We start from the raw sequence: 13,718 nt of genomic DNA, 5'->3' as shown, positions 1-13,718 counted from the left end.
GGGCTTTTTTTTAAAGATGTCTTGTAGCTGTTGTTTTGTTTGGATATCAATTATACCTATATCTGAGTAATATGTACTCAAATTGTACAGATGTCTAAATTAGAGGGTATTAACAAAGTGAATTTGAGTCAGCTGAAAGTCATGGAATGAAAAAGAGAAACTTTATTGTGAAACTTCTTCTACAGCTGCAAATAGTTTAAGGAGCATATGGCATCCTGCTCTGGAGGTTGCAAAAACCTTTTAAAGGCAATTGGAAATGCAATATGTACAGCTACCAGCATCGAAAGGACTGCATAGCTGCTCTAACATGCTGCTGGGTTGCTGAAGAGCTTGGAAGCTTCTCAGTGTGCTCTTTAGCAGATGAGAGAATCATGTGTCTGTTTTCTGCGGTGTACACCTTAACCCCTAAAATCCTCCTCCTGTAGGGTTCCTATAACTTGTGAAAGGGACTGTTTCTTGATGTAGCATGACTGCTTAATATGTGAAAACAGTTTGGCCCACCAAGGACCAAAAACTAAGGGGAACTTAATCAAAGGTAGCTGTATTTTTGAATTCTCCCTTCTCTTCTTCAAACAATTTCTTGCTTTGGTAGATTGTTATAAGTATATATTTTGTGCAGTCTGCAAGTTTCTTTCAAAGATAATAAGGTTCAGTACTGTTCGAGGCAGTCTGCCCATGTCATAACTAACATGAGAAAGTTGTGTATCATGCAGACATTTCCCTATGTATCTGAACAGTATTTTGTTGATTTTATTAATATTCTTTCAAGAATTATTTTGGCTAGACAAGCATGCTATAAACACCGTAGCGTTCAAAATAAAACTGTGTGATAGACTTAAGGAGACACCATTGGTATGTCTCCTGAACTCTAGCAACTTGGCTGTGTTCTCCAGTTCTAGCACACTTGTCTCATATGTACAGGGAATGAGTGTGGTTTTGACTGCCAAATTGATGCCTTGACAATTGTAGCCCTCCTTACTGCACGTGTGACCTGTTGAGAAAAGCTCAGCATTGGTCCAAAACAGCAGCACTGGGTTTGGGAAGATGTCGTCTTTTCCTGTATAGCCTTTGGCATTCAGAATAGATGCAGGGTATTGGGATCATCACACTCTGCGACAAGAAGGTAATGCTTATTCCTAACAGTTCAAGAGCATTTACTTGTCAGCTGCTGTTCTAGTTTGAGGAGCAGCAGTTGCTCATTCACTACTGAAAAAGAAGGTAGGTAAGAAGACACCTGATCCTTAACAGGTTTCAGACCAAACTTGTTTAGAAGTGCAGCCGGGAAATGCACTGTGGTGTCTGGAATCGCCATGCAGATGTCTTATTGAGAGAAAACAAGTAATGGATGTTAAAATGTCTGTTGGATCCCATGCTCTTAACAGGAGTGTAGATTAACATGCAGCACTAGTGGTGTAGGTGCACACACCATACAGAGTTAAACATACGAACAGCAGGCTCACACTGTGCTTACTACAGATGTCTGAATGAGTGAGTGCCTGTGGGCTGGAGCTGCATGTCTTGTGGCTTTCACTCTGCTCCATTGGGAAGTCTTCACTCCTTTTGTTTTCATCCTTTTCCAACTTCGGTACTTCGGAGCACACAGCTCCCATCCCCTGACCTAGCAGCTCCACTGAAGCGCATTCCAGCCCTATGATTTCATGGTACCAGGCAGAACTCCCCTGCCATGCTGCTATGCTGCCCGCTGCTTCTCACGGAGTGAACAAACAGGGAACATAAACTCTCTCCAAAGGAGCAATGTTCTCTGTATATTTTTAGTGCTAGAAATTCAAGATTCATTTAAGGGTGTTTCTTCTGTTGTTTTTTGTTTTAATATAGACTTCTGCTAACACAATGAAATATTTCATACCACCCTATTTGCTGTAACATCTCATGCTTTATGTTGTTAAATAGAATCAAAGGAGTTAAAGATGAAAGACTTCTAGTCAACTGGTCCCTCAGCTGGGAGCCAGTGTGGGTTTGTTCTTTGTAATGTACTTGCTAGTCAAGCCTAGCTCGGTTTTCATTATTGGATTTACTTGTTTCTGCAAATTCCATACTTTAAGTAATTGCTGAGCTTTGACTCAGTATAATGCTGCTACTGTTTGTTTCTTGTGTTTAACTTGTTATTTATTGCCCATATACTGAACAACCTTTTTATAAGTAGTTGTTTACCATTTGAACACACAAGCACCTTTAAAGATGCCATGCTTGCTTTCACAGGTACACTCTTTTCTGGGTAGATGGAGAACTTTGTTCTCTGTTTATATAAAACCATGTCCATTTTGCATTGTATTTGGGTGTTTTCTTTCCAACTTAAATTGTGTCACCAAATGTTAACTTATGTAGTATTACAATAAACCCATCTTTAATTAGCTCATCATTACCCTTCAGGTATTTGGTGTAAGTACAGAATTTGAACGTGCATGTTGAGACACCAATATTTTGTATTTTCTTGGTGAAAAATGTTTTCAAACTACCTGTTAAAATGTCTCTGTTACATCTGTGCCATCTATTTGAGTATATTAAAATCAGGGACAATTTTGTTAATATGTCTGATACGTTCATAGTGACTTAATCTACAGAGTTGGCAGTGATCTTGGAAGTGAAGAAGAAAGATAAAGAACATGTCATGGAAAGCATATGAAGCAGGGACCGAGGCTGCAAGAGACTGGAATCAGTGTGACTTTGGGGCTGAGGTTTGTAGATAGAGTTGTTCTCCACAGGCTCAGGGTGCCAGCTGTGTTTGGGTCAAGGCATTGGCACGTGAGCTGACCTGTGTGAACTGCAGAGATTCCAGCTTTCTGGTACAACAGATGTTTACCCCAAGGGGGCAGAGCTGTTTCTGTCCTAAAGTACTATGAGCTTCAGAGTATCAGGGAAATGAAACAGTAACAGGATATTTCATGTGATGCTGTCTTTGTCTAGATGGCAGTCGAAAGATGTGCAATCTTCTGCATCATGCTTTAACATGGTCATCTTAACATACTTTATGTATGTCCGTAGTGCCTTTCTAAAACATTGTAAAGTTTCTCAACTATTCTGGCAGTGCAGCTAGGAAACATTCTCTATAAAGCCACTGGAGTCAAGGCAGTAACAGCCTCCTTACCGTATGGCATTCTCTCTGCTTCCTTACTGTCTTGATACGCCATGCAAGAGGTCATCTGGGAAGCAGGGGATGGGAGAAAACAAGTAGAGGAAGAAAATACGACAAGAACATGGGAGGGGTGAAACTATGTGGAGAAGAAAACGAAGAGTGGAGCTGTAAGCAGCCATAGCCTGTGTAGAATAGTGTGGTTAAACAGGCGTATAAATGGGTGCTGGAAACTATCAGCGCTGTGAAAAGACATGAAGGTGGGAAGGAGCATCAGGATTTGAAGTGAGTGAAGGAGACAGAGAGATGAGAAGAGGAAATGTGCTCTGAGAAACAACCAGCTGTTCTGGGATCCCTGGGTACAGAACGCCATCTTAGTGATCATCTATTTATAGTCTTGTTTCCTTTCCTGAGCAACACTGGAAGCAAAAGACAAATGTTATGCCTGCTAAATAACTTTTGCATTGCTTTGCCACCACTCTATGTCGTTAATAATAACAGCACAGCTCTGAACCCTAGTGAATTTTCAGTTCAAGTGTCTGCAAAACTTCATTTTATTTATATATTTTGGGATTCTTCATGCCTCCTTCTCTAGGTGAGCACCTGGACTTGCTCAGTTAACAGCAAGTTGGCTGCAGTCCTTGGGCCAGGTAGTAGCTTAGCAGGAATTCAGGGGTTCTGCAGGTGGCAATAAATGCTCTGATGTAGGTTCCTAGGAAAACAGGGGGTCACATGGCAAGCAAGGAATTGTATAGCATGATCACATTTTTTGTAATGGAGAAAAAGGGTATGGGTGGTCAAGGACTGGAGAATGAGAACTGGGAGTTAGAATTACTGTTGGAGGAAATGGTGTGCTTTTCACAGCAATAGCTGCATTCTAGCTACTGTGCTGGAGGTTCCCCAAGAGCATTTAGAAACTGACTCAGGAATATACCACGAAATCAAGCAGATATTTGGGGTGGAGGGGGAGGGTTACCGCATGGACTTAAGTGTGTAGGCACTTAGGAGAGAAATTAGTGTGGCTGCTAGCCCAAACTTGCTCTTACCTGTCGGCACAAATGCTAATGCATTGGATAAGAAAACTATCTTGACCTGAAAAATTAGCTTGCTTTGAAAGCAAGAATTTTTCAGCGAATTTTGAAGTAAATGGGCTAGGCTTTTCTGAACTACAGATGATGATTTTTTTTTTTTATTTTTTTTCTTCAAAAAAAAAAAACTCTGCTTGGAAATACTTTCTCAATAATTTTTCTTGAGTCTGAGTTGAAGAGAATAAAGGGAATGCAGTCAATTTGAAGTCCTATTTTTAATAGTTAAAATTACTGGTACTTGTCTGACTCTTGCTGCCATTTTGCGTGGTTTCATAGTTGTGTGACTTTTTTTTTCTCCTCCCACCCCTCCTACATTTATAACAGAGTCACAGGAATGGTAACATTATATCACTAAATAAATAATCTATAACTTTTTATAAATGTTGCTTGTAAAACTTAGCAGGAAAGAAATCATGCAGCCAGAGGTATAATGAAGTTGATGTTCCTGTTGTGCATCAGAGTCTAATGGTTTGTATTGTGCATCTCTGTGACTGGGACTCCCTGTTGAGGTTGCTGAGACCCTTGTTTATAAGTTGAGCAGTCTTGCATGCTCTTACGACTTGGCATGTAACAAGCATTTTCACGTAAAGCATTGCTGAATTACTTTCTGAATATGGTGGAATTCTTTGGAAAAGTAGGGACGTAATTGATCATATGCTGACAGCTTGAGCCTCTGAGAAACGGTCAGATGGAGCGCTGAGATGCAGGAAAACAAACTTTCCAAGATGGTAACTGTCATCTAGCCAAGCTATACATCTTAAGCTTTTTAATCTTTGCTCACAACCTCAGCTTCTTAATCATTTTTTTGCCGTTTCTCTGAACTTCCTTCAGATGTTGACTTTTCACTGGTGCTGTTGTGTTGATGGTATTCCAGGTGTGATCCTGAGCTATGGCAATATTTCTTTATAGAGTCCTTTAGAAACTCTCCTGCTGCCAAGGTGGATAGCTTCAGAACTTTGATAGTGTTGATCTTTGGATCAAGGACTAGGAACACTCAGAATGTTCTCTGCAACTGGAATAAGAGTGTAGCGCTCATGGGAGTTAAGATGGCAATCTGCTTGGATATTGTATACATTTATAATAAAAATGTTTTGATTTCTCTGTGTTGTGATCGTAAGTATTGGCATCAGAAAGATAACGTACTAAAGAGAAACATAGTGTCAGAGCAAAAAGAAGATGAAAGAATCTACCACTTGGTTTCTGAAACCTAGCATTCATTGATCTTGTTTACAGCTATATTTGTTTGCATATTTGATCTGGCTATTTAAGATCATGCTAATTGTCAGTCTCTGCAGCAAGATAGAGTATTTTGACTGACTTATTGCATTTATTTTTAGGCATCTCTAGGTAGGGCTTTTTAATGCATTGACAAGTGGAAAGAAGAGACAAGCATAAGTAAGGCTTTATTAATAACCTAAAATATAAAAGAATTTGGCAAAAATGCTTATGTTAATTTTACCAATGCTTTGTAACAGAATATGGTCATGGATCGGATTTTCTCTGGCATACAGCCAACTGGGACACCTCATCTGGGTAACTACCTTGGAGCCATTCAGAACTGGGTGAATCTGCAGGAAGAGTACAGCTCAGTGTTATACAGCATTATGGACATGCACTCTCTCACCATGCCAAAGGAACCAGCTGTCCTGCGTCAAAACATACTGGACACCACTGCTGCCGTCCTTGCCTGTGGGATCGACCCCAAGAAGTGCTTCCTGTTCCGACAGTCGCTGGTTAGTGCCCCTGTTATATTAGAAGCATTTCTAGTTAAGTGGCTTTCCAGTCCTGTTAATGAAGGAGTATAGCATTACTGAATTTTTGTATCTTCTTCATGCTTGTGGTCCTAGAAAATGTTAGCAGTGTTGGATTTCAAATTCACCCCTTACTGCTGTTCTGAAGAAGCTGAAACCATGATCAGAAAGTCCATTTAGAGATAAATACATTATAAATTTTCCAAGCAGAGCTAGCAGCTTATGCATGTGTGATGGACACCAGGTATCCACCATGCCATTCTCTCACTCTCCTGCCTCAACAGGACATGGGGATACGATGAAACAACTTGTGGGCTGAGATAAGAACAGGGAGATCTCTCACCAGTTACCATCATGGGCAAAGCAGACCTGGCTTGATGAAGGTTCATTTAATTTACTGCCAATTAATAACAGTAGAGAGCAGTGAGAACTAAAAGCACCTTCCCCCGATCCACCTTCTACCTCCTCCCCGCAAGTGGCACAGGAAAATGGAGAGGGAGTGTTATTGTCAGTCCATAGCATTTCATCTCTGTGTCTCCTTCATCCTCACTTTCTTTCTCTGCTCCGGTGTGAGGTCCATACCATGGGATGCAGTCCTTCCTGAACTCATCCAACATGGGCTTCCAACAGGCTGCAGTTCTTCAAGAACTGCTTCAGTATGGCTCCATACCACGCTGTTCATCCTTCAGGAACTGGACTGCGCCAGCACACATCCACTGTGGGCAGCAGCTCTCTCTAGATCACCTTCTCCTGTGTGGGTTCCTCTCCCCTGGCTGCAGCTCAAGCCCAGGGTCTGCTCTGGTGGGGGCCACAGCCCGCTTCAGGACACCTCCACCTGCTCCACTGTGGGCTCTTCCACAGGTGGCAGCGTGGAGATCTGCTCCATGTGGGACCCATGGGCTGCAGGGGGACAGCCTGCTCCATCAGGGGCCTCTCCACAGGCCGCAGGGGACTGCTGCTGTGTGCCTGGAGCACCTCCTGCCCTCCTCCTGCACTGACTTTGGGGGCTGCAGGGCTGTTTCTTTCTACATTTTCTCACTACTCTTTCCTAGCTTCTGTTGTGCAACAATTTTTCCCTTTCTTAAACATGCTCTCACAGATGTGAGATAGGAGCACCACCGTTGTTCGGTGGCTCAGCTCTGGCCAGCAGTGGGTCCCTTTTGGAGCCAGCTGGAGCTGGCTTTTCTCTAACATGGGACAGCTTCTGGGTTCTTCTCACGGAGGCCACCCCTGCAGCCCCCTTGCAACCAAAACCTTGCCATGTAAAACCAATAGAGTGTGTTATGAGTAACACAGTGGAAATACCCATTAATCGTTAATTTAGCTCAGTAAATCTTATTTTGGTCACAGAATAGTAATTCATAAATACATAAACATAGTCTGTGCAACCATAAGGGCAAGTAAAACATGTCTCTATGCTTTGGTTTTGGCATTTACTACTCAGTCTGCCAGCTGCACAGTATCTCCTGCAGGTGATTGGCATGGTATGTTTTTTGTTAGTTGCATTAAAATCACCAGTGAGTTCTGTCTTCTCTGGAATTTTTTTTCTCCTCTTTCAATACAAGCTCCTTTTCATACACACCTTTTCCCACCTGATCTAGTAGTTCATATGTGATTGCTTCTTCTGATTGTGCCAAATGATACTGGGTTTACCTTCCTACTTGGTATGTGTAAGCCTGATCTAGCACACGCTGCATTTTCCTGAAGCATAACTTATTTTCTTGCCCTAATAACTTTCTATAACAGACTTTAAATTGGCAAACTTCTGTTATTTCCAACAGAGGCAGATACATCATAGCTTATGCTGTTGTGAAGACATCTTTAAACAGATGTCCAACTTGCAATAGAACTGCAAAGGTGATATACACAAGGTCTGGATTTTACCAGTGAGAGATGAAACCCAGCTATTACTTTTTTCTTTTGAACATGGTTCTTTACAGGCAGTTTCCTGTCATTGTCAAACTGCAAATGATAATCACAGCTCCGTGTCCTTGATGGATATTGAAACAATGAAGACAGATTCACTGTCTGCATCTTTTTTTCTTCTATATTAGAAAACTAATCTAAGTAGATTACCACCGAATTCTAATTAAGATATGCTTAAATTAATTTAACCTTTGTTCAAATCTGTTCATCTTTTTGAATAAAAAGCTTGGCTTTTAACTTGGCTGTAGCCTGACTTAGCTTCATTCAGGTTGAGGCTGACATTAACTGGAATATTCTCAAGATGAGTTACAAGCCATCAGTGCAGTAAAAAACAGTTTGGTTTGTTTTTCTTTTTTTTTCTTTTTTTCTCCAAGCAACTGAACAATTCAGTTAGTTACAAGATCAGCAACTAGAAACACAGACAAAGACTTTTCAGTGTGGAATACAGATGATTTGCAGGTTATGGTTAGAGGGGAAGGAAATACAGGTTTCTAAAACAGAAGGTGGATTCAAAAAGGACTGGACAAAATATTCTGCAAATTCTCTTGAGGTCTGTTGCAAACCTGAGGTGCCACCTTTGCAGAAATTGCTGCCACCACCCTTAGCCCATGTTAGGAAAGTATCTCTGCTTTCCTCTGTACCTAAACTCTCTTCTGCTGTTTGCTGTCAGAGGTGAATATTTGGTCTGATCCAGTGTTGCTGTTCTTACATTCTTGCGACTTTTAAAGCTGAACTATTGCTATTGCAGGTCTTGCTAAAGCCAACATGCAGAATTCCCTTGAACCTACCAGATTATCAATGAGGATCTTGCATTGCAGTTAGCCATAGAAAACATGTTGTATCTTTCACAATGTAATTATACCGAGATAGAATCTTTGTGTCCCCAGAGAGAAAGTATCAGACTCAGAAAATGGAAGACAGGACTGTAAGTGATGCTTCTGTAGAACCAATGCACTCAACAACCAATGAAAATTTTGGCTAGCTAGACTTGAAAAATGTTCAGCTTTATCAAACAGAAGTTGACACCAAAGATGATTCTGTTTTATGTTATGATGGGTTGTCTGGCCTTTGTTAAATATACTTAATAGCTTTTATCTATCTTAACTTTTCTGGGTGCCCTTATCAGTCCAGATAGCATGTTTTTTCTTGTTATTTAATCTAAAGCATTAAATACTTGCTTTCTATGAGTGGTGTCTAATGCCTTGAACTGTTGTCTTAGTAGTACTTACCACATGTATCAATACAGCTTTCAGAAGTGGCTGATTTTAGCAGGTTTTTGTAAGCTTGTTGTCACACTGCAAACAGCAGAAGGACTATGATAGTAGTTTGTGAATCCAGACCGTTTCAGTAATGGTTCAGGCTGAAGTGGTTTGTTGACTTCCCCAAAATAAGTCTATTCAAGCTGTATGTGGTGGTCAGGTATACACAGCAATGCACTCTTCATCTGTTACAATTACATTGGCAGGACCAGACATTTCTCTGGAAGCAATTAAAAGAAATATCTGCGTGTAGCTGTTGATGCGAGGAAAGGAGACAGGAACCTTGCTAATGTGATAATTGCATTAGTATGATAAAGAAATAGTAAGTTAAGGAATGATATAATATTAAGATGATTGTTCCTCAGAACAAAGGTGTAAGATGGATTGCAGTTATTGCTAATTAAGAAAGCTTATTGCCTGATTTTATTTTCTTTTTTAGATTTCTAATTGCTTAGTTTTTGTTTCTTTTTGTTTTTTGTTTTTTAAAAAAGAGAGATGAAAAGGAGATAGCCTCTCCTTTTCAGCAACTGTAGCAGCCCCCAAGGATAGTTTAAAAAAGACTATTTTTGTTTACAAAGATTTGGCTGAAGCGTAAAGCAAAGTAACCAAAACTGGATGGATACTAATGTAGGCTGTATTTTCAGAGGACAGCAGAAAAACAAAATCCATCTGCAAATAGAGAAATGTTTTTTGTGTTTGGTGATTGACAAAGTGGCTTTCTGTTTTATTGGTTCAGATTGCTATTTAAAAGACAGAGTACTCAGTAGATTAGCACACCACAATTATTCTTGTATTTTCTGTTCTATCTTGAAAATTACAAAATATGTAGATCACAGAAGTGTTACTGCAGTTACTTCTGATTAACACTTCTGTTCATTTTTCAGTAAACACTACACAATTACGTGATTATGAAATATGAACTTCTGTGTTTAATTACTAAAAACAGCTACAAGTAATGACTGGAAACACCCTGGTCCTGTAGCAGTAATAATGATGAAATTCTTGTACTTTAAAACTAATCTGATAATGGCAAGCTCCCACTAAGGGAATTGATCATGCAGTTGCTATTGAAAATGTTCCTGTGTCCTTTTACTTTCTCTGGATCAACATGGGGAAGAATGGTCTAGAATCCCTGAAGAAGTTTTTGGTTTGTTTTATTTTAGCTACTCTTTCTATTCTTTCTTTCTGCTGTTTGTGTAGCTTCTCTGGAATATGTTTGCCATATGTGAAGAAAAATATTGATTACTTTGTTTCTCCAAAGGCATGTGCATTTTGTAAGGGTTTCACTGTCGGTAGTCTTTTATTTACAGCAGGGTTTATGCAGATCAAATCTCTAATCCAGAACTATCTGAAATACCTCCAGAGTTTTCCCACATTTTATCATCCATTCCAATGCAAGAAAGAGACAAAAGGCTGAATAATATTAAACACGAATTGACTGCTGGGAAAATAGTGTTGCGAGAACAGATAGCTCTCGGATTTACACTAGATCCAAAAGGTGCTGTTGTGATAAGGATACAGGTTGCCTTTGAGTCCCCAAACTTTGATGTGCCTTGCAAGGAAAATGAAATAAAAGTAAGTGGAATTTTGTATAGGCTGATTTCTGTTGTGTTACTTTGAGGTCATATGGCATCTGTTCTTAATTGTCACATGTATAGCTCAGTTATCTACATATGCGAATTGCTAGTTTGATGAAAATTAGACGTGTATGCTTCAGAATCTACCATTTGTAAATTACAGTTTTCCATAATATACGTAAACAGAAACTGAATGTGTGTCTGAATATTTGGTCTATATATATAGCTGTTCTCCAAATACCTCCCACACCTATGTTACCTTATACAAATTTGATCTCTAGCTTAGGTAAATAGTGACTGGAAAGAATAAATGATGATAACTTGAAAGTACTTAGACGATGACGAAGATTTAGGGTAATGTTTGGAACCACGCTGTCTGTGAAGGGTTATAAACAAGCACACCTAGTTAAATTACCTAGGAAGAGACAACTGTGGAATATGTTGGATTCTCTAATGGCCTCCTAGTGAGTGAAGATTTTTCATTACAGTTCTTTTAATTACATTTTCTTAGGTAGGAAGACAAGTCATAGAAGAGTGACAATATCTGTAAAAACAAAAATAAATGCATATTTCAGAATTATTAATTTTCATTTGGAGTACAGCTGCAAGATGTATGAAACTGTCTTTGCTCGTAGAGAAAACAATATCAGGATACCCTTTCAGTGTCCGTCTTTGCCTATCAGGCATAAAATGGAAGTTAACAGAATAATGACATATACAACGTATCCTAAGAATACTATAAAAATATATATATATTTCTTAAATAGTACCATAACTGATAAAAAGCTGTAACAGTCATCTTTCATAAAACAGAGAATTTTTTACTAAAACCAAAAAGCACTACAGGGAAGAAAAGAAGACAGTAAGCAATCTGCACACATGGTAAGCTTACAGGGTATAACCCATTTTCTCTGATTCCTGGTAGATACAATGCACATTTCAGTTCTTACCCATAACCATCTTGTATCTCATCTGCTTCACAGTCAAAACGATTTTAGAAACTGCTGTTGCTTTTATGTGGTCTCAGGCTGTTCTTCCTGTCCACCTACCTATCCTCATCGACACATGCAAAATTCAGCAGGCAAAGGTTGATATGCTGCACTAACACTTCTCTGAGAAGTCCTGTGAGTTTCTGGACAACTTAACTTTCAGTTTCTGGGTGGAAAATTGCAGTTTTCAGCCTTCTGGATGGGGTGATTTATTTTTTAAGTATAATCAGCTGCAGTATTCTTGCAATGTGCAAGCAAATTGAAGCAGTAACTCTTGGAGGTGGGAATTTGCCAGTTTGTCTTAGCTTTAACTCCAAAAGCCAAAAAAAGACAATTTAAATGTGTGCACTAACTGTTGCACTGCTATTATATTCCAGAAATATCCAGCTGCTTTGTTTTGTGAGCAGAATTTGAATAGATTCAAGCTACTTCTTGTCCAATTTTCAGAGGGCCTTAAAAGCTTCCATTGCATCACGGCTTATAAATTCATTAAAGTCCATTAGTTTATCATAGTCCATTGAAAACTTCCTGTTGTAAGAGGAAGTATGTAACTAATTTAGCAAATTATTCTGCTTCTCTCATCCCTGTGTTTTCTCCCCCATAGGACTGAGCTAGACATAACTAGTGCTCAGTGGGAAGAAAAGTTATGGTTCAGTAGTATTTTTTTCTTTTTTTTTCCTCTTCCGTAATTTACCTGGTTTATTTCATACTATGATGTAGCTGTCTGTACATTCCTCTCCACCAGTCTTCTGGACACACCAAACTGATTACCCAGACAGTATTGTGGGTTCAACTGGAAAAATCTTTCTGAAAAGAAGTTCATTTGGTATTGAATAAATTGAATAAATGGAGGTTGTCTGGACCAAATGACTCTGCTTTATCCGGGTTTATAATTGTTGGACTCTGGCAGGGTTATTCTTGAACAGATTTTGGGGGAAAAAAGAGCCAGATCTTATTTCTGTAAGTTTTAATCAAATATAAATGAGGGTAAGTTATTAAATTGGTCAAAGGTGGTAATGAAAGCTGTAAATACTGATGGATTTACCAACAATAGCTAACCATCCCTCCCCCCACAATTTGCTATATTGCTTGACTTATGTTCTTTAAGTGAGGCGCTGCCTTTGTAACCATGAACTTATTTCACCCTTGCTACAACTATTTCTTTGAATGGGAATTTGGGATGTCATGTTAAATTTTCTATCATAAAAGTTTCTCACTGGGTGCTTCAGTTGCTATGTGCATTTGATTCAAGAACAGTCTAATTTGTCTTGTTCATGGCTCCATTATTCTCTCTAACTGTATAATATAAACATGCATTACCAAGCATCTTGAACATAGTGCTTGCAGTCTTAGGCATTAATAAAATCTTATTTCTAGTTGTAGAAAAACAAATGTGGAGAGAACTTTGTTATAAAAGGCCTCTTGAATTTAGAATCTTGAATTAGAAGCACTAACTGGTATGTCTAGATGAGACAAAAATGCTCAAAAATGTTTTCTCTCTTTTGTAGTTTAGGACGTGTTCTGTCTTCTGTCCCCACTTTTTTAGTACACAAATATACAAAATATCTCTCCAGACTTGTTTATTTGTCTCCTGCACTGTCAAAAACAAATCTTTGAAACTTTCTGCCCATCTAAAATGTAGATCTTAATGAGGTTACATTGCTGATGGGAAGCTGCTTCCACATAACAGACATGCAGCAAGTCTGAAGTCCCTTATAAAGAAGGGCATAGGTTGCAACTTGAGGAAATCTATCTTCAAAATGAAACAGTGAATCTCTGTTTGCAGGAAGCCTCTTCAGCTGCTGACGCAAAACTTTGTGTAGTAAGCATCAGAAAGCCCAGTGCCATTGTTACCAAGCTGCCTACTTTCATATCTGCTTGCAGGATCCATGCCTTTCCCTCTGTTCCTGAATCTGGTAGCTTGCTGTTCTCCTCAGCTGTATGTCTCAGCATGAAAAACTATCTAGAATTACTTGGACTCAAAGTAGCTATTGGTTTTCCATGTCATCAACTCTGGCTGTGGCCAGGGGATAGCAG

At 39.3% G+C, this 13,718-nt stretch overlaps 1 protein-coding gene across 6 annotated transcripts in view; it reads left to right on the top strand.

Moving 5' to 3' along the window:
• The window catches only part of WARS2 (tryptophanyl tRNA synthetase 2, mitochondrial), a 41,823-nt gene that overhangs the window by 16,363 nt on the left and 11,742 nt on the right, over positions 1-13,718 (top strand). For 4 of the 6 annotated variants that reach the window (XM_048047640.2, XM_048047645.2, XM_048047642.2 and 1 more), the window contains one exon: positions 5,655-5,912. The exons of the other annotated variants lie outside the window; for them this stretch is intronic. In XM_048047640.2, coding sequence (XP_047903597.2) covers positions 5,655-5,912 — 258 coding nt within the window. The remainder of the gene's footprint in view (positions 1-5,654; positions 5,913-13,718) is intronic. 6 annotated transcript variants of the gene reach the window in all.

Source organism: Anser cygnoides, chromosome 1 (genome assembly GCF_040182565.1).
Source record: "Anser cygnoides isolate HZ-2024a breed goose chromosome 1, Taihu_goose_T2T_genome, whole genome shotgun sequence".
In the NCBI taxonomy this organism is placed as follows: Eukaryota; Metazoa; Chordata; class Aves; order Anseriformes; family Anatidae; genus Anser; species Anser cygnoides.
Note: the sequence above shows the minus strand (reverse complement) of the source record. Positions and strands in the feature narration are given on the sequence as shown.